Below are 21,901 nucleotides of genomic sequence, written 5' to 3' on the forward strand. Positions count from 1 at the left end.
GATGCCACCGAGTGGGTCTTACGGGCGGCAGCTATGATCACCGAGTCCGGTGGCGGATCCTTTCTAAGGAATAAAGGGTCTCGTTCTGGAGCCTTGTATTTCTTAAGAATCCTAGCCGGGGCAGACTTAAGCGATGCTGGGGCCAGAAAAGTGTCCATGGTTGGCTGCAGCAAGCCAGGCACTAGAGGCAGCAACTTTTTCGACGCCGATCTCTGTTGTAGAGTCTCAAAGATGATCGATGAGGAGGTAGATGGTTCTGGAACCTCTATGTTGAGTTTCTGCGCTCCTCTTAGCAACACCTCGTTGAATGTGGTAATATCATCCACCGGTGAGACTCTAGCAGGTGGTGAATCTGTAAGGGTGGGTGAGTAACGCCCGACAGAGGAACCTGATGAAGACCAAGAGGGTGATCTTCTCCTTGACCGCGACTTGGATCTCCGTTGAGAGCGAGATCTGCTGCGAGACGCTGTAGCAGAGCGTCTAGGCCTCGCGGTCGGTTGGCGAGGAGCTGAACGAGCCCGTTCTGCCCTGGCTGTCGGTGATGGCGTTCTTGGCAGGGAGGCAGTAGGTGAATACATTCGCGAATACTGCGAATCTGGGGAGGCCGCTGGTCTGTTGAGGCTCTCCAGCCATCTCGGAGATAGATTGATGGGCGAGACATGCCCAGATGATGCCGCTCTTGACCGAGAAGAGTCGCTCGGTATGGAGACCACTGGAGATGGCGCCTTGTCTGGCGTGGGGCGATGTTCTGCTCCCTGTGGGACAGGTAAAACCCGCGTCGACGTCGATGGCTGTTTCGACGTCGAAGGGCGCCCAGCCGGTTGGTCCTGCCTCGACGTTGAGTGTCTTGACGTCGAACGACACTCCTTGGACCTCGACCTGCTCGCCGTCGTGTGCCTCGACGTGGAGCGATGGGAGGTCGACGGCGGATGTTTCTCGTGCCGTCGTGGTGATCTCGACGTCGTGTGTCATGACGTCGGGGGGCGCACAGCCTTTGGCGGCGACCGGACACGCCGGCGATGGCTCGACGTCGATCGGCGGGTTGCCGTCGACGGAGACCTGCCCCTGTTCTGATGTTCCCTCGACGCCGTTTCCTTCGACGTCGGGTGTGTCGCCGTCAACGGCGATCTATGTGGTAGCGACGACGTCGACGGTGAACAAACAGGCACTTTCCTACCTGTCGACGTCGACCGGGCCATTCTCTCCTGAGAATGGCCTTCTGGCTGCCTGGGAAGTGAGGAAGACGATGTTCTTTTCCTCTCCTGAAGCCCATGAAGCCGGATCTTCTCTCTGTCTTTCAGAGTCCTCCTAGACATGTTCTTGCAGTACTTACAAGTGTCAGGGCAGTGACTCTGAGGCAGGCACACTATGCACAGAGAGTGGGGATCTGACTGGGCCTTCTTCTTCCCACAAGCAGGGCATTTGACAAAAAGAGAAGGCATTTTTCTGTCAGAAAAAACCTTCCTAGCTCAGACAAAGATGTTATTTGTCGAGTGAAAAGTGAAAAAACGCTTTTTTAAAGAATTTTTCTGAGAAAAACTCAGAAAAACTGAGAGCTCAATGCTCCAGGATCCTCTCAGAAGAAGCCGGAAAAAAGAACTGACCTAACTGTGAACCAACTGTCACCTTTCCTTCACCCCTGAGGCATGGTGGGATACTGGAGGTGCTCAGGGTCTTAAAGGCACGGTGCCAAAGTTTTTATGGTTCTCCTGTGTTAACCTGCATGCAGCCTATTGGCTAAGAATGCTTCTGTGTTTTTCAATGCAGTTTTTTCTATTTTTTCTCTAGAGTTGGCTACTGCTCACTTCACTAAGCCTAGTTTTAGGAGCTTGGGTACATATTTATGCTCTATTGTAGTATTTAATAAAAAAAAAAAAAACTTCAGAGAAATAAAGCATTTTTTAGCCTGTTTTTAACATGATAGCCTGCATGATTATTTTTTACACATGTATGATATGTGTATATTTGATATATGCTCCGGGGTCCCTGCACGGGGGCGGGAATATTCAATGTTTATGACTTTGATGAGGATCCCCTGGAAGAGAATGAAGTTTTCCCAACTTTAGAAAGTACTGCTGGAGGACTAGCGGGTGAAGTTCCCATTCCTCGACTTGTTGCTGCAACCTGCCGAGTAGGTCTGCAAACTGATTGTTTCTGTGAGATACTGTGCCACTATGTGAATGTGGTGATGAACTGCCCATTTCTATATTGTTTGTGGAAGGTGAAATAGCTGAGATAAACGTGTGTCCCCCGCACCCTCCTCCCCTGTTTTGAAGATAGTACATGGCAGTCATGTTGTCTGTACATACTAACACTACTCTGCGTTTCAAGTGTGGAAGAAACACCTTCACTGCTAGGAAGACCGCGTGCAATTCCAGGTGACTGATACGTAAGGACTGCTGAGTGATGTTCCATAGGCCTTGCACTGTAAGGTTGTGGAGATGAGCTCCCCAACCGTCTGCAGTGAGAGTGATCTGAGGCACAGGGTCCAAAAAGAGCCGCCCTTTCATAAGGTTTGTGGTATTCCACCATTGCAGAGTGCGATTAGCTTGGTGGTGCAACAACACTAGATCTTCCAGTTGTTTCTCTGCCTGAGACCACTGACAAGAGAAACATTGTTGAAGGGGACGCATGTGAAGTCTGGCATGAGGTACGATGGCAATACAGGATGCCATCATCCCCAGCAGGAGCATGAAAGTCCTCACTGCGTATGAATGGTTTTCTGTCAACTGAGAAATCAACGAGTGAAAAATGTGAACACTGGCTGAGTTGGGGAATGCTAGCTCTAATTGTGTATTGAGAACCACACCTAGATAAGGTTGCATCGGTAGCAGATGGAGATGGGATTTGAGATAATTGATTGTGAATCCCAGAATGTGGAGGAGATTGATTGTGAGCTAAGTGTGATGTTGACATTGTTGTAAGATGCTGACTTTGCTAAACCAGTCATCCAAGTAAGGGAAGACATGAATGTGATGTCTCCTGAGGTGTGCGGCAACTACTGCAAGACACTTGGTGAATACTTTGGGAGCATTGTGACCCCAAAAGGTAGGACATTTAACTGGTAATGTTTTCCTGCCACGCATTTGAGGTATTTGTGGTGTGCTGAATGGATGGGAATGTGAACATAAGTGTCTTTTAGATCGAACGCTGCCATAAAGTCGCCTTGTTGCAGAAGAGGAATGACATCCTGAAGCTTGACCATGTGGAAATGTTCTGATAGAATGTAGTGGTTTAACGGTCTGAGATCTAGAATAGGCCTGAGTGAACCGACTTTTTTGGGTATAAGAAAGCACAAGGAGTATACTCCCGAAACTTGATGTTTTAATGGAACTGGGTCTATGGACACTTTGAGAAGAAGAGATTGAACTTCCTCCTGGGGAAGAGTGAGCGGTTTCTGACCAGTGTGGGTAAAATGTTGAAGTCTTCCCCCTACAAGAGTGTGGCTGTGGAAGATGGAGGCAGTCATTGTTTGGCAGTGGAGGTGGGCTTGCTGGTGTAAATCCCGAAGGAGGGGGGAGATGTTGGTAGAGGAAAAAGAGGTGGAGAAGGAAGTGGAAAAGTAGGTGGAGAGGATTGTGAAGAAGACTGTGTAAAAGATGAAGCCTTATCTTTGGTGGGCTTATTTGGAGGTGAGAGGTATCGAGCGCCTCTTGAAAAGTTAATTTTCTCTTTAAAGGAACTGGGAGTTTTGTCATCATATGACCTGTTCCCTCTTGTATATGAAGTCAGTGCTGCAGAGCATCCATGACTTCTAGAATTGGTTACACCAGTGAAGGAGTGGTCGAAGTCTATCCAAAATCCTCAGGAGTGGAAGAAGCCTTTTTTGAAGTTTTCTGCTCCTATATTTTTAATCTTTGCAGTTGTAGCAGCACCGAAACAGAGGAGGGCAGTCTTTTGGTCAGTACTGAAGCATTGTGTGCAGTAGATCGAGTCAGTGCTGAGGTAGAGATACCAGAGCATGAGGTCGATGCCGAAGTTTTAACTTAGGCTTTTTTTCAGTGCTGAGCCAAAGGGTGGAGCATCCGAAACCATTTCTTGGCTCCGAACATGACCTGAAGGTAGTAGCGGACCGGTGACCTCTTTAGATGTTGTTTTAACAGTTTTTCTCAGAGCTTCAGGGGTCTTTGTACTCACGGACTGCGCTGACAGCAATGGCTGGCTCTTGATATCTGACTGCACATCTTAGTTGGAAGTCTTGGATTGAGAAGGCCTCTTCTTGCTCTGGCTCCTCTTGTGCGTGCTCCTCCCTAAAGATGTCTGGTGTGTCGTCTGGAGTCAAGACGCCCTTTCCAGTTGACGAGGTCTTCAATCTCCAAGTGTCTTCTTCGACCGAAAGGATCGACACTTGTCACAAGTTTGTTCATTGTGGTCGGTGGAAGAGACACAAATTACACACCTGGTGTTGATCGGTGTGGGGGAATTTGGAATGGAGGCTGGAGGAACAGCCAAAAAGCTTTGGTAAGAGCAACAGTTGCGTTGCATAGGGGCTCCGTTCCAGTGGCTGCAGCAAAGGCCCACCGTCTCTCAAGTTGGTCAGAAGACAAGTAGGATCTGGAGAGGACCACAGAACCCCAATAAGGGAGAGAGAGAGGGCCGCACGTAATCTATCCACCCAAGGGGACAGGGCACTATGGGGGTCATTACGACCCTGGCGGCCGGCGGTAAGGTGGCGGTGTTCCGCCAGCAATTATGACCGTGGCACAAAAGCCACGGCCATACCGCCGGCCCCTCCACTTTACCGGCAGGTTTCCGCCTGGCGGTCATAATCCCCAGGGCAGCGGTGCAAGCACCGCTGCCCTGGGGATTATGAGTCCCCGACCGCCAGCCTGTCCGTGGCGGTAAACACCACCATGGAACGGCTGGCGGTAAGGGGACTTGGGGTGCCCCTGGGGGCCCCTGCACTTGGCATGGGCAGTGCAGGGTCCCCCAGGCATAGCCCCATCGCGCATTTCACTGCCCAAATTTCGGGCAGTGAAATGCGCGAGGGGTGCTACTGCACCCGCTGCACATCAGCATTGGCGCCGGCTCTATTACGAGCCGGCAGCAATGTTGATGTGACATTTCCGCTGGGCCAGCGAACGGTAACACTTACCATCCGCTGGCCCAGCGGAAATGTCATAATAGGGAGCCAGGAATACCGCTGGCAATGGCGGTATTCTGTCTCCCGCGGTCTTCTTGCAAGACCGCCGAGGTCGTAATGACCCCCTATGACATTGATTAAGAAAAATAACCCCCTGGGGGAAATATTAAGCTATCCACCACTCAATTCTCTTCTCATTCACTCATTTACTGTAATGATCAATCTTAATAGAGGAATATAAAAAAATAATATTTAGTTAACGATCACATACACAATTAAAATATAAAAAACAGTCACCCTCTCTGGTCTATCGTCTCTTGCTGTCCCAATTCAGGTATACAGTGACCAATTGATTATTGCACCCAATTTCTCATCTATTCTTGGTCAGTTCCAGTGGGTCCAGCTTGAGTCAACGCGTTTCTGTGGTCTTTCACAATCCTTTCACCACCTTCCTCAGGACGATTTGATATTCTCCCAACACCTCCCCGGGGCATCGAATATAATTGTAAGGGGTTACCCACTACCCCCTTCCACCCTGGGGACCACCATCTCCCCAGGGCTTCTATTCTAATGTAAGTTTAGGGCGGTGGGTGGGGGCTCATAGGCCCCCCCTCCCCGGGGCATCAAATGTAATGTCAGTAGGGTGGCCCTGGGGCATTGAATACAATGTAAGCAGGGGGCCAACGGTCCCCCATCACTCCCAGGGCAGGCTCCTGCGATGTCTCGGGAGTGCCAACCCCGGGGACATAGCGGTTTGCTGTGGTTTGGCTGCAGCGCTAAGGTAACTAAGCTATAGCAAGTAACTAACTATAACTGCTGAATTTCTATGTTTTTTTACTAGTAAATTCAGAACCTAACTATAACGTCCCGGTAACCTTTGCTTTTTCAGTGAATATATATGGTGCCCTCTTAGTAGTATATACTTTTTTGAATTGCTATTCAAATAAAGCTTTGTGCTTGAGAAGCTGACACATTGGGTGCGACTTCTTTTTTCTGCTTTTTGAATGGATAGGCAGAATATATATATATATATATATATATATATATATATATATATAGAAAATGTCACTTACCCACTGTACATCTGTTCGTGGCATGAGACGCTGCAGATTCACATGCTGTGCATTATCCTGCCATCTAGTGTTGGGCTCGGAGTGTTACAAGTTGTTTTTCTTCGAAGAAGTCTTTTCGAGTCACGAGACCGAGGGACTCCTCCCTTTCCGCTCCATTGCGCATGGGCGTCAACTCCATCTTAGATTGTTTTCCCCGCAGAGGGTGAGGTAGGAGTTGTGAGTATACTAGATGTGCCCATGCAATGGAGTAGGTATGTATGTACATAATGTGTAGTAAAATAATATCTATTTACAAATTTACAATTTTCATTCAACTAATAACGGCTACAGGCTCCCAGGGAGGTGGGAGGGCGCATGTGAATCTGCAGTGTCTCATGCCACGAACAGAACAGATGTACACTGGGTAAGTGAAATTTTCCATTCGGTGGCATGTGTAGCTGCAGATACACATGCTGTGCATAGACTACAAAGCAGTAATCTCCCCAAAATGCGGTGGCTTAGCCTGTAGGAGTTGAAGTTGTCTGAAATAATGTTCTTAATACAGCCTGTCCTACTGTGGCTTGTTGCGTTGCTAAGATATCCACACAGTAATGCTTTTTGAATGTATGAGGCGTAGACCAGGTGGCCGCCTTACAAATTTCGTCAAAGGTATATTTCCAAGAAAGGCCATTGTGGCGCCTTTCTTCCTGGTGGAATGTGCTCTTGGTGTAATGGGTAGATCTCTTTTTGCTTTAATATAGCAAGTTTGAATACATTTAACTATCCTTCTGGTGATGCCTTGTTTGGATATAGGATTACCTGCATGAGGTTTTTGGAAGGCTACAAACAATTGTTTTGTTTTAAGAAATGGTTTTGTTCTGTCAATGTAATACATTAGTGCTCTCTTTATGTCTAATGTATGTAAGGCTCTTTCGGCTACTGAGTCTGGTTGCGGAAATAAGACTGGGAGATCCACTGTTTGGTTTAGGTGGAATGGTGATATGACCTTTGGTAGGAATTTGGGATTTGTACGGAGAACCACTTTATGTCTATGTATTTGTATAAAGGGTTCTTGAACAGTAAATGCTTGTATCTCACTTACTCTTCTATGTGATAGCTATTAGGAAGGCTACTTTCCAAGTTAAGTATTGTACTTCACAAGAGTGCATGGGTTCGAATGGTGGTCCCATGAGTCGTGTTAATACAATATTAAGGTTCCACGAAGGTACTGGTGGTGTCCTTGAGGGTATGATTCTTTTTAGTCCCTCCATAAATGCTTTGATGACTGGGATTCTAAAAAGCGATGTTGTATGTGTAATCTGCAGATAGGCAGATATTGCAGTGAGATGTATTTTAATAGAAGAGAATGCTAGATTAAACTTTTGTAAGTGTAATAAGTAACTTACAATGTCCTTTGTGGAGGCATGCAGTGGTTGAATCTGATTAGTGTGGCAGTAGTAAACAAATCTTTTCCATTTGTTTGCGTAACAATGTCTTGTCGTAGGTTTTCTAGCTTGTTTAATGACCTTCCTACACTCTTGTGTAAGGTTTAAATGTCTGAATTCTAAGACTTAAGGAGCCAGATTGCTAGATTGAGCGATGTTGGATTCGGGTGTCTGATCTGTTGTTTGTGTTGTGTTAACAGATCTGGTATGTTTGGTAACTTCATGTGAGGTACTACTGATAAGTCCAACAGTGATGTGTACCACGGTTGGCGAGCCCAGGTTGGTGCTATGAGTATTAGTTTGAATTTGTTTTGACTTAGTTTGTTGACCAGATAAGGAATGAGTGGGAGATGGGGAAAAGCGTAAGCAAATATCCCTGACCAACTGATCCATAGTGCATTGCCCTTGGATTGAGGATGTGGATACCTGGACACGAAGTTTTGGCATTTTGCATTTTCTTTTGTTGCGAATAGGTCTATGTTTGGTGTTCCCCAGTGGAGGAAGTGATCCTGTAGGATCTGGGGATGAATTTCCCATTCGTGAGTTTGCTGGTGATCTAGACTGATATTGTCGGCTAACTGGTTCTGAATACCTGGGATGTATTGTGCTATCAGGCGAATGTGATTGTGAATTGCCCAATGCCAAATTTTTTGTGCTAAGAGACACAGTTGTGACACGTGTGTCCCTCCTTGTTTGTTGAGATAATACATTGTTGTCATGTTGTCGGTTTTGACAAGAATGTGTTTGTGGGCTACCAGTGGTTGAAATGCTTTTAATGCTAGAAACACTGCTAGCAGTTCCAAATGATTTATGTGAAGTAGTTTTTGTTGATTGTCCCATTGACCCTGTATGCTGTGCTTGTTGAGGTGTGCTCCCCACCCCATCATGGAAGCATCTGTTGTGATCACATCTTGAGGCACTGGGTCCTGGAATGGCCGCCCTTGGTTTAAATTTATAGGGTTCCACCATTGAAGCGAGACGTGTGTCTGGCGGTCTATCAACACTAGATCTTGGAGTTAACCCTGTGCTTGTGTCCATTGTCTTGCTAGGCACTGTTGTAAGGGCCGCATGTGTAATCTTGCGTTTGGGACAATGGCTATGCATGAAGACATCATGCCTAGAAGTTTCATTACAAACCTTACTGGGTAGTGTTGGTTTGGTTGTATGCTTGATGTTATATTTTGGGACGCTTGGACTCTTTGTGGACTTGGAGTGGCAATCGCTTTTTGTGTGTTGAGTGTTGCTCCCAAGTATTGTTGTATTTGGGATGGCTGTAGATGTGATTTCTGGTAATTTATAAAAAAAAACCTAGTTTGTGTAGAGTTTCTATAATGTATTGCGTGTGAAGAAGACACTGTTGTTCAGTGTTTGTTTTTATTAGCCAGTCGTCTAAGTATGGGAATACGTGCATGTGCTGTCTCCTTATGTGAGCGGCTACTACTGCAAGGCATTTTGTGAATACCCTTGGGGCTGTTGTTATCCCGAACGGTAACACTTTGAATTGATAGTGTACGCTGTGTATTACAAACCTTAAGTATTTTCTGTGAGAAGGATGGATGGGTATGTGAAAGTAGGCATCCTTGAGATCTAATGTTGACATGTAGTCCTCCTTTTTTAGTAAGGGAACCACTTCTTGAAGTGTTACCATATGGAAGTGATCCGACTTGATGAAGAGATTCAGTGTTCTGAGGTCTAATATAGGTCTTAACGTTTTGTCCTTCTTTGGAATAAGGAAATATAGTGAGTATACGCCTGTTCTTTTTTGATGGTTGGGTACTAACTCTATTGCTTGTTTTTGTAATAATGCTTGGACCTCTATTTGTAATAGGTCTAAGTGTTGTTTGGACATATTGTGTGCCCTTGGGGGCACATCTGGTGGGAAATTTGTGAATTCTATGCAATAACCATGTTGGATAATGGCTAGGACCCATGCATGAAAAGTAGTGTGTCCCATGTTGATAGTATGCGGTAAGTCTCCCCCCTACTGGTGTTAGGTGTTGGGGTTTTGTGACACTGAAGTTATTGTTTGGTTTGGCCTGTTTTAGGTGTCTGGAACTTTCCCCTTCCTCTTGGGAATTGTCCACCTCTATATGAGCCACAAAACCATCCCCTCTGGTATTGTGCCTGATAGGTGGGTCTGCTTTGCGAGGTGGAAGGCTCTGGTGTTTGCATTCGAAACCCCCCTCTAAACTGTGGCTTTCTAAAAGTACATCTGCCCTTTGGGGAGTAGAGCACGCCCATGGCTTTGGCCATGTCCTTCTTTAGTTTTTCAATTGCTGTGTCCACTTCCAGGCCAAACAATTGTTCTTGGTTAAAAGGCATGTTTAACACTGCTTGTTGGATTTCTGGCTTGAACCCAGAGCTTCATAACCATGCATGCCTGCGAATGGTTACTGCAGTGTTGACTGTTCGTGCTGCCATGTCTGCCGAGTCCAATGAGGACCTTATTTGGTTGTTGGATATTGCTTGTCCTTCTTCCACAACCTGTTGGCACGTTTCTGGTGTTCTTTGGGCAAGTGCTGTATAATGTGTTGGATCTCGTCACAGTGTGCCCTGTCGTAGCGAGCAAGTAAGGCTTGTGAGTTTGCGATTCGCCATTGATTAGCTGCCTGTGCTGCCACTCGTTTGCCCGCTGCGTCAAACTTCCTACTCTCTTTGTTAGGCGGTGGAGCGCCTCCTGACGATTGCGAGTTTGTCCTCTTTCTCGCTGCTCCTACAACCACCGAGTCTGGTGTAAGTTGCTGTGTTATAAACACAGGATCCATTGGGGGAGGCTTGTATTTTTTCTCCACCCTAGGCGTGATAGCCCTTCCTTTAACTGGCTCCTGGAATACCTGTTTCACATGTTTGAGCATGCCCGGGAGCATTGGCAAACTTTGGTAGGAAGTGTGGGAGGATGCCAAGGTGTTGAACAGGAAATCATCCTCTATTGGCTCAGAGTGCATTACTACATTGTGGAATGTAGCTGCCCTTCATAGTACCTGCGTATATGCAGTTCTGTCCTCTGGAGGTGACGGCTTTGTTGGGTAACAGTCTGGACTGTTGTCTGACACTGGTGCATCATACAAGTCCCATGCATCTTGATCATCCTGCGTCATCCCTGTATGCGTAGGTGACTGCATAGGAGGTGTTCCCCCCCGGAGACAACTGTGGTGAGTGTAGTGGGGAAGGTTGTGGAGAATAACTTGGTGGTGGTGTTTTGTCTCTGGCCACCTTCGCCTTTGGTTGCATTTCTGACCCTTGAAATGCCAGTTTTCTCTTTGTTTTAATTGGAGGAAGAGTTTGTATTTTTCCAGTCTCTTTCTAGATATGCAACCTTCTTTGCGAATGGTCTGGCTCAACCATACTTATTTCCCGCTCAAATCTGTGTTTTTCATGCATTTGTCTGGAAAGTCCTTGCTCTTCTGTGTAAGAGCTTCTTTTCGGCTCCGAAGCCGATTTTTTCGGTACCGATGTCTCGGATAAAGTCTTTCTCGGTTCCGACGTGACTTTTCTCACTTTGGGTGAGTCTAACTCTCGGTGTTGAGATTTTTCGGTGCCGGAATCTCGACGGGAGTCGGAAGTCTTCAGCAAATCTCTGGCCTTTTTCGGTGCCGATGCTTGGTCACCTTCTTTTCGATGGGTTAAGCCATGGCCTGCTGGCGGTGGCATCCCCTTGGCCTTAACGATCTTTGTTTGAGTCTTGGATGGGGCAGTTTTACTCACTGTTTTCTGCATCATCGCGGTTCGCTCACTTTCGGAATCGTCAAAGTCCGTCCCCTGGATGGAAATTCTTTCCTACTCCTCTGCGTCTAGTTGTTCTCTCGGTGTCGACGCCCATTGTAGTCTTCTCGCTCTTCGATCTCGAATGGTCTTTTTTGATCGAAACGCTTGACAGGCCTCACAAGTATCCTCTCTGTTTTCTGGTGATAAACACAGATTACAGACCAGGTGTTGGTCTGTATAAGCATACTTCGAGTGGCACTTTGGACAGAAGAGGAAGGGGGTCTGATCCATTAGTCTTTGTCGATGGATGCATTCGGGCCGACCAGGCCCCGCTGAAGAGCGGAAGCCCCGAAGGGCCGCCGGAGCGCCTCTGCGATCGGTGCCGATACGATAACACTAAACCGGTACAGAGCGAGAACAATACCGTCAAATTTTCGATATTTAGCTAACTTTCCCTATTCGAAATACGGAGCGCAGAGGAACACGTCCGAACCCAACGGTGGAAAGAAAACAATCTAAGATGGAGTCGACGCCCATGCGCAATGGAGCCGAAAGGGAGGAGTCCCTCGGTCTCGTCACTCGAAAAGACTTCTTCGAAGAAAAACAACTTGTAACACTCCAAGCCCAACACTAGATGGCAGGATAATGCACAGCATGTGTATCTGCAGCTACACATGCCACCGAACACACACACACACACATATATATATATGTATGATTGAGACGTCCGTTCAACGTTGTTGATAAAGACCTCGAAATCACATTGATTGATTGACCAAGCTCTGCGCATCCAAAGATGACCGAGTAGTAGGATTCATGCGTGGAACGTCCTGTCAAACGTCAGGCAGACATACAATGACACTGTTGGTAATGTGCGGGCAGCTCTGGGGTTACGCAGCTCTCACTTTTTTTGAGCCTCAGCAGTACACCTCACTTCAGAGGGTTTGCAGACTTTGTGAATGAGGCTGTGCCATGCTTGGCATTTCAGGGCAAGGGTTTCCCAGGTAGCAGTGTTGATTTTGAGGGTAAGGACTTCATGGAGGCCTTCAGCATGACCAGCGTGTTCTCAAAACACTTTTGTCCTCCATGGGAGCGCTTTTCCTGACCGAGTTCTCTGTAAAATAGCTGTTTGGGGACGTTCTCATTTGAAATTCTGACAACATGCCCAACCCATTTGGTCTGGGATTTCACCAGCAGTGTATGAACTGATGACAGAGTGCAGAAAGGGTATTCTGTTGCAAAGGCGATGGGGAACCCTGTCCACCAAACTGAAATTCCACCATCCTGAATTACAGACAGGTTTTCCTTGAGCATGTCTGCAACAGAGACTACTCCGTTCCCATAGCCAATATACTCCTCCAGCGGCCGGACGGAGTAAAATCTGTCAACCTGATTTAGGGCCTTTTTCTTTGTTAATATATCTTGACACTACTTGTGTAAATTATACCGGGGACGCCCATCTCGACGACGGGGAATGATTCAAGCATGTGAATCTATGAAAGTTCCAATACTGGAGTAAACACAGTGACAACACACCTCTGACTCAAAAAGGTGTGAATGCGGTCACCCTGCATCTACGTGCAGCCCCTGCTCTTGACTCATGCCCAGTTCTCATGCCTCTGAACTCAGCAGCACTGTGTGACCCCAGTATTCTCGCAAATCAAGCCAGAATCTCAAAACTTCTGGCCTAAGCGCCTTCAAGATTCAAGCCCAACTCTCCAGAGTCTGACCTCACCGGTACCAACAGTGCCCTGGTACTCTCAAGCTTCAAGCCCAACTCTCCAGAGTCTGACCTCACCGGTACCAACAGTGCCCTGGTACTCTCAAGCTTCAAGCCCAACTCTCCAGAGTCTGACCTCCCCGGTACCAACAGTGCCCTGGTACTCTCAAGCTTCAAGCCCAACTCTCCAGAGTCTGACCTCACCGGTACTAACAGTGCCCTGGTACTCAAACCCAAATCTCCAGAGTCTGACCTCACCGGTACTAACAGTGCTCTGGTCCTCCCAAGGTTCAAGCCCAACTCTCCAGAGTCTGTCCTCACTGTTACCAACAGTGCCCTGGTACTCTCAAGCTTCAAGCCCAACTCTCCGGGCTCTGACTCAGCAGTAGTATTTTAGCCCCACTATTCTTGAGATTCAAGCCCAGAACGCCAGCCTCAGACCTCGGTACTCCCAAGGTTCAAGCTGAGCTCTCCAGCCTTTGAGCTCGGCAGTGCTGTGTGAGCCCTAGTATTCTTGAGATTCAAACCCAGACATACAGACTATAATCCCAGACTCAGTGCTCTCAAGACTCAATCCCAACTATCCAGGCTCTAACCCAGCAGTTGTATGTTAGCTCCAGTATCCTTGAGACTCAAGCCCAGAATGACAACCTCAGACCTCTGTGTTCTTGAGACTCAAGCTGAACTCTCCAGCCTCTGCAGGCCTCGGAAAAATCATAAAAATGTTACTAGACTTGCAAGTCGAGTAACTTGAATAATCTACTTGACCCAACTGTAATGTACTTGACCCATACACAGGTTTCAAATTGTGTGACCCTAGGGACACATTTTAGGTTAGAGTCACTTTTTTCTTCATTCTCACATATAAGTGAACCTTCAAATATGTGAGCTCAGCATTTCTGCTGTACAAAAACCCTCTTTTGTTTGATTAAACAGACTAAACATTTGCTCCATGTATAAAAGAGAATCTAGCCAATATATACAAGACACATGATCCAGGACTTGCCTCTGAGTTTACTAATAGCATTGCTACCAGGGCAGGAGTGTTTCTCAGTTTATGTTTAAACACTCGCTCAATAAATATACTATAAAAGCATGATGTGGTTGTACACTATCATTTACAGAGAGAAAATTTCCATAAAATGTCCAAAACCCTTCCCACACACTTGCAGCTTTACTGATAAAACTATATAGTGTATTAACAATAATCTGTGAAAAGTGGGCTTCAAAAAACATTTATCATTTGCACATCACCAAGTAAAGTGTTATGATTTGTTCTCATCCTAATTAAATATATTTTTCATCATGGGTTTTCACGACTACTGAATTGACTTTGTTATTTAAATGTGTGTTAGGCGAACAATGACACAACAGCCTTTCATTTTACACTCTTTGTATAGCAGGTCACTCAGTTCACCTTACAAAATCCTGGAACTTTGCAGTCAGAAGGAAAAGACAAACTGACTTTTGACCTCCGTCTCTAAACACAGAGCCAATGTCACAAGATAAGAACAAGATTTAAAGGCCTCTTTGTTGCTCCTTCACTTTCTGACTGAACAAAACACCAGTTCTTTGTCATCTCACCAGACGTGGCGAGTAGGTCCTCAAAATAGCTCTCCCTGATAAAATATGACTCGTCAGAGCGAGCAGGCGAGTAGATTTTTCAAGGCCGGCTCTGACCTCAGCAGTGCTGTGTGAGCCCCAGTATCCTTAAGATTCAAGCCCAGACATGCAGGATCTGATCTCAGACTCAAGCCCAACTCTCTCAAGTCTGACCTCAGCAGTACTTCATGAGTTCCAATCTCAAGAATGCCAGACACTCCATCCACTCCCTCAAAATCTCCCTCCAGCAAAACAGCGTTATTAGCACCATCATTAATGTCACCAGCATAACCTCACACCAATTCCAGTTTTTGGTTCTTCTTGAAACATATACCTGGTAGGAGAGCATGACGCTGTTACAAAGCAATCCACTTAGTAACAAAATAAGCATATCCAAAATCTTACTGCACATAGGAAGCAATGTGTTCTTACACCTATCAATATCTGTCTACCTCAAAACAGAAGACCTGGCCAATTGTACCTTATGTGGGCCCACATATCTGGAAAAGCCCCGATGAGTGAACTCCTTACTAACCCTTCACGCCCGCCTACTACAAAAACTGAAAATATACACCCAGTACTTTATCTTGGTAGCACTGAACTGTCTCCAACCTCACTCCCACGCATGACAAACCTATAATTCTCTCTCTGTTTATTTGTTTCATTTTTTCTGCTGCCCCTGAAAAGGAATGTACCTAAAAAAGTAAAAGTCTACATTATCACTTTCACCTAGTTCAAAACAAGAGGAAAATGAGAATAAATAAAAAATATACCTCAACCCGCTCAGGGTACACTCCTGCACGCAGAAAAGAAGCTTTCCAGCTGTCCACTTCCTCCTGGGTCTCACAGGCCAGCTCAAGCTGCCGGTAATCTTTGTAGACATTCCTGCAAAAAAGAGCACTTGGAGTTGAAGAACTGGGCACAAAGAAGGCAGCAGCACAGGCACAGGCACTGTGCCTGCAGAGGGTAAAGTGCAGATAATTCACCACAAACCACCGGATAGTGTAGCTGACCTGTGCCTTTACAAGAAAGCCCAGTACTGTGCAATGAAAGATCTGGTGTGCCTGACCAGGTGATGGCACTAAACCTGTTAAGACTGACCAGGATGTGGTGTATAGCATTCTGAGACTGGCCAGATGGCTGTGATAGACCTGGTGAGACTGACCCGATGGTGGTTCTAGAACTAGTGTGATTGAGTAGATGAAAGTGACCAGAGTGGGGAGACTAACAGGGGCGAGATGGACCCAGCGCTTAATACAAATAACAAGGTGGGAGATGCACATGTAGACACAAACCGTTGTTCAGTGTTGAAGAGAGCAAAGATGTGCTTGCTGGACATGAAGCTCTTTTCGATGTCCCGGAGCTTTAGGTTGTCTAGGGGCAGCATGTACTTCTTCTCCTTCTCCTGCAAAGCAAGCAGAAGGTCAGTCACCAGCTGGTCAACAATCACTTCTGCATTTACACACAAGGCCCCCAAACATGTCCCTTTGACTTCCCCACACAGGCAATAAACAGCAGACTCCACATTCTTTTCTTGATAAATCTTTTTATTGGTTTGATATTAACAAACATCAAAAAAGTTGCCAGTGTGCCACCCCCATTGTGTTAGTATGTTAAGCAGACCACAATAAAAAAATGTTTTAGTTTACTGGCCTGGCCTGTGATGGTCTTCAACCACTTGGCGTACCAGAGGGCCATATGCAACAGGCAAAGGGAACCATGGTTAGCTTGGGAAGCCACCTAAGGGTGCAAGAGCCATAAAAGACAGCCTCTAGATTCCAGGCCTGAAGGAGATCAATCACCAGTTTGCATGCTGGGTCATAGCAGTTGCTCAAGATCCAGTCATTGAGGACAATAAGCTGGAAAGCAGATGTCCGGTATGCCAAACCCTGTCATACGATGCTTGTACCTGGAAATAGTATTTTAGGAACATATGTACTTACACCCACGTCAGAGCCTGGCAGATGTCAAGAACCCTATAAAAAGGTGATCGCTATAAATGCTTAAAGCTCTTTTAGGGTCAGACCAATGGAGTCTCGCCTCCTCTTTCGAGGGGTGAGGACAGCAACGAAAACTGGCAGAGAGACAGGTTTTCCAACATAAAAGGAAGTCCCAACTTTTGGTAAAAACGCTGTCCCAGTCCTCAGCACCAATATCTATAAGGAAGAAGGTGGCGCAGGACATTTGCACTGAAAGTGTCTGGAGTTCACTCATGCAAGAAGCTAATGTAACTGCAACAAGAGTGACAGTCTTCAAGGCCAGGTGACGAGTGAGCAGCTACGGGAGTGCACATGAGAAAGACTAAGTTAAACAGACTGGGAGAAAACATGTGTCAAAGCCTTGATAAACTTCATAACAGGTCATTTGAAAAAGGGCTGTTTGGTCCGGCACAAAAACTGAAAGGGCTATCAACTACTTTTTTTTCTTTTTTAAATGCCCACTGCAAGGTCTTGCCGGCAGTGCCACCTTTTGGGTGGTGCAACCGCACCAGGCACAGACCTCAGTGGGGTGCTGTGTTTAGCAATAACTTCTGAAACTTGTGATTTAAAAGCACCTGCTGAAAAGTTCCTTGTGCGTTTAGCCTTCAAGAAACAATTAAAATATCAAGATACCTCTTGTGATTAATGTTCCTGCTAGAGAGAGAGAGATGAGAGTTGTGTCTAGTGGCAGCTTTGAAAGTAGCACAGAGGGTTAATATACCTGCTGCAAAAAACTGAACTATTGGGCATTTTTAAGAAAAGTGGCACTGCACACAATGCACCAAGTGCAGCGCCACTTTTCTTGCACCCCTTAGTGCCCCCAGAACACCACCATGTGAGCGTCATATTTAAAATACGGTGCACCCTGGCGGTAATTAGGGGACTAGCATCAGAATAGTTAGTCTGAAGCTTTGCAGGATTAGAATCAAAAATGTTGATGGTAATCTTGCAAAACACCCAGAGGCCCAGTGTAACCAACGGAAGGCTCCTTTTAATGCCTGCTCTGATCAGGCATTAAAAGTGCCATAAAAAAAAAAAAATGACGCAAAGAAATTTAATAGATTTATTTGCGTCATTTTTTTGGCCCCTCCTAACTGGGGGGGGTGCCCCCTTTGCATACATTATTCCTGGCACAGGCATAATGTAGTGCAAAGGGTTACAAGGTGGCGCAATGCATGCACTGCGCCTCTTTGTTAATATGGTGCAGCGTTTTTGGCCTTCCAACGCCACATTAGTGTAAAAAAATTACACTAATGTGGTGTTAGAATGGCACTAGGGGCTCTTAAATATGCCCCTATGTCAGTGCTTAATTTGTGCTTGTTGTTTCCGGTGCGAAGCACCAGCACTTATTTTTGAGTGTCGGCGCCTATTTTTCTGCCTCAAGCATTTACAGAGAGAAAAAGACACATATGGGAAAGACAGAGGAAGTGAGAAAAACGAAAAAGCATTACAGTGGGAAAAAGCTGAAATCCACAAGAGTGAACTGAAGGGGCAGGGAGTGCCTGTAAATGGATTGAAGAAGCCCCAGATGGCTTCAGGATTACGCTGCCTCTGTATTCTGTGTTCACACATTTAATTGCAGCAGTCACGTGTTTAAGAGGAGGGCTTTGAGCATCTGCACCTTTTTATTTACAAATTAAGCACTGCCCTATGGGGGCTACTTTTATTGCGCCCTTTAGCACCCCCCCAACACCACCAAGTGTGTCATATTTAAAATACAGCGCACCATGGCGGTAGCTAGGGGACTGGCATCAGAATTTTTTATGCTAGTCCGGCGCTTTTCAGGATTAGGATAAAAAATGTTGACGCTAATCCTGCAAAGCACCTAGAGGCCCATTGTAACCAATGGAAGCCTCCTTTTAATGCCTGCTCTGAGCACGCGTTAAAAGTAATGGAAAAAAATGACCCAACAAAATCTGTCAGATTCCTTTGCGCCATTTATTTGGCCCCCTTTGCATATATTATGCCTGGCGCAAGCATAATGTAGCGCAAACGGTTACAAAGTTGCGCGATGCATGCAGTGCACCACTTTGTAAATATGGTGCAGCGTTTTTGGCCTTCTAATGCCACATTCGCTTAAAAAAAAAATACACTATTGTGGCGTAACAGCAGCACTAGGGGCTCTTAAATATGCCCCTATAATTTATGTGGCTAGCTGAGTGGATTAGTAAAGCCAGCCTTTACAAGCGCTTTAAAACACATGAATGTATGTGAAAGGGGAGCGATGGAGAGATGAGGGGCACATTTGTCGGGTGGTAGTGAGTGAAACCGAGGAGGTCATGGGGTGGGGGCGCCACAATAAACTGTGGCACCACCAGTCTTAAAGCGGCCCGGCTTGCCGGGCTGAAGACAAAACAAACAAAAGGACATCTGATAGCTTTGGCTGTAAGAGGTCAGTGTTGTGAGCACCACACCAGGTTACAACTTTATTCTAGCACTCAGCCATTTGTCTGGCTCTGAAGGCCTGCCCGCCGCCCATCAAGTGGAGGCTGGTGAACTTTCTCACTTACCATTTGACTATGTGGTACTGCAACAAGCAGGCTGGGGTGTGCCAGGAGGCTTTGCATCTCTGAAGGTGGTTGGAGCGTGAGCGTATCCTCCTGATCATGAACCACCTGTCAGGAAAACTTATTAGGCCTTGTCCGATCATGTGTGATGACTACATCTCAAGGTGGTGCAGGGCATCTTGCAACTGTGGGAAAAACCCCAAGGCTGAGCTTGAAACATCAGTGAAAGAGATGAAATGTCCTGGACTCGTTGCGGTACAGGAAGAGCGCTAACTCCACGGTGTCTTTGATTGCCCCACTGAATTGAAGTATCTTTGAAGAAATCAGATGGGACGCTGCTGTTTTACAGTGAACCCCAACAACATCACCAGGGCCGTCATCCTCCAGAGGTGGTGCACAACTGACTGCTGCAAGCCCGCCTTCAGCAGCCAATTGTTGAACTACGGGAATACAGGTATACCTGACCTTCTCAGATTGGCAGCAATCACTGCTATCCCTTTTTGAACACCTACAGAGCAATGTGAGACCCAAGGGGAGCATGGGAAAGGAATGGTTTCTTACCTGTAACTCCAGTTCTCTCGTAGGGGTATTTCCATGATAGTCCTAAGCACTGAATAGTTCCGCGCGCCTGCGGGGACCCCGGAGCACTGTTGTGTAGTATATTCTTAAGTGCAATCATCAGCTCCTTGACAAAAAAGGTCTGTGAAAAACACTTAAGAATAACAATGTGCAGCCTATGTGAACAGCTACACAGGCCAAATTGTTAGAAGAAAAAACAGTTGTAGTGTAAATTTCACGTTTAAACCTCTATTTATTCTATAAATACATAAATAAATACATTCTCATATTTTATTTACACCTCTCATGAGAATAAAACAATGTATAGGGCAGTGTAGCCCATAGGCTGCCATTATACAGAATGAAAATAGAGCTGTGCCTTTAAGAAAGTAAAGTCTTCCTGTTTCCCATCATGCACAGCAAAAGGCAGTTGCCTCAGTTCTTTTTTGGAGGCTATTAACCTGACATGAAGAAAAAACAAAACATTTGTTGGAGTACCAACCTCCATAATATTCATGTTCTATGTCAACTCCACCGGGGAGGAGGGAGGGTTGCTTATGACTATCATGGAAATACCCCTACGAGAGAACTGGAGTTACAGGTAAGAAACCATTCCTTCTCTCGTAGGGGATTTCCATGTATAGTCATAAGCACTGAATAGAGTAGCAAGCCCATCCCCATAACCGCGGTGGAGTAGATATAAGAATACTGAGAAAAACATGAATCATGCAAACAAATTCTTGAGCAAAGCCTGCCCAACCTGAGCATCTGCCCTAGCGTCTGTATCAAGGCAGTAATGCTTAGTAAAGGTATGGACCGACCTCCAAGTGGCAGCCTTGCATATTTCTGTCAAAGGGACATTTCTCATCAAGGCTACAGTAGCTGCTTTCCCTCTGGTAGAGTGGGCTTTTGGCCTACCACCAAGGGATTTGTTTGCTAACTGATAACATAACATTATACATGAAACAATCCATCTGGATAACGATTGTTTAGATGTGCCCAAACCTGTTCTGATTGGGCCATAGTTAATAAAAAGCTGTTGTGATTTTCGAAAGCTTTTTGTCCTGTCCAGGTAAAATTTCAAGACTCTCTTTACATCCAGAGAGTGCAGAGTTCTCTCAGCAGGGGTAGCTGGATTCTGAAAGAAAGTCGGTAATGAAATTGTTTGGTTCACATGGAAGTCGGAGACTACCTTAGGTAAAAATTTTGGATGAGTTCTCATTACCACTTTCGCAGAATGAAAAACCGTGTAGGGTTCCTGAGCGCAAAGGGCCTGGATTTCGCTGACCCTACGCGCTGAAGTGATTGCCACCAGAAAAGCAGCTTTCCATGTGAGATGCTGCAGCGATGCCTTATGTATCGGCTCGAATGGCAGCAGCATCAGACGTGATAAGACAACGTTCAGTTCCCATGGAGGAGAAGGCTTTCTAATGGGAGGAAAAACCTTCTTTAAACCTTCTAGGAAATCCTTAATAATCGGAATCCGAAAAAAGGAAGTTTGTGAAGGACTCTTTCTGTATGCCGTTATCGCCGCCAAGTGAACTTTTATTGACGACAGTTGTAAGCCCGATTTTGCCAAACTTAACAAGTATGGCAGGATAGATTGTTCCCCACAGGAAACCGGGTCAATGTTGTGTAAACACCAAATGCAGAATCTCTTCCACTTGCTTGCATAGGCTGATCGTGTGGAAGGGCGCTTTGCTTCCTTCAGAATTTCCATACAGTCCTGAGGTAGGTTCAAGTGTCCATATTGCACTAGCTCAGGAGCCATGCTGCCAAACTCAACGATGAGGGGTTGGGATGAGATATCTGCCCTCTGAACTTCGTGAGAAGGTCCGGACGATATGGTAGCCTGATGTGTGGTTTGAGTGACCGGTGAAGAAGGTCTGGGAACCACCACTGGCGTGGCCACTCCGGAGCAATTAGGATCATTTTGGTCTGAACATTGGACAGCTTCTGGAGGACCGCCGGAATCAGGGGAAGCGGTGGAAAGGCGTAAAGAAATGCTCCTGACCAGCTTATCCACAGGGCATTCCCCAGTGTCCCTGGATGGTAATATCTGGAGGCGAAGTTTTGGCATTTTTTGTTTTCTGGGGTTGCGAATAGGTCTGTAGAGGGGGTACCCCAGAGTGCGAAAATGGAATGAACGACGTCGTCGTGTAGTACCCATTCGTGGTTCTCGTCCATTACCCGACTGAGGGCATCCGCTTGAACATTCTGGATGCCGGGCAGGTGAGTTGCCACTAGTGA

The 21,901-nt window shown here is 46.2% G+C and overlaps 1 protein-coding gene across 6 annotated transcripts in view; it reads right to left on the bottom strand.

Moving 5' to 3' along the window:
• DNM1 (dynamin 1) overlaps positions 1-21,901 on the bottom strand; it is a 714,309-nt gene that overhangs the window by 156,437 nt on the left and 535,971 nt on the right. For all 6 annotated transcript variants that reach the window (XM_069236983.1, XM_069236985.1, XM_069236981.1 and 3 more), the window contains 2 exons: positions 15,903-16,012; positions 15,381-15,492 (listed from right to left, as the gene is read on the bottom strand). In XM_069236983.1, the coding sequence (XP_069093084.1) occupies positions 15,381-15,492; positions 15,903-16,012 (222 nt within the window). The remainder of the gene's footprint in view (positions 1-15,380; positions 15,493-15,902; positions 16,013-21,901) is intronic.

Source organism: Pleurodeles waltl, chromosome 6 (assembly GCF_031143425.1).
Source record: "Pleurodeles waltl isolate 20211129_DDA chromosome 6, aPleWal1.hap1.20221129, whole genome shotgun sequence".
In the NCBI taxonomy this organism is placed as follows: domain Eukaryota; kingdom Metazoa; phylum Chordata; class Amphibia; order Caudata; family Salamandridae; genus Pleurodeles; species Pleurodeles waltl.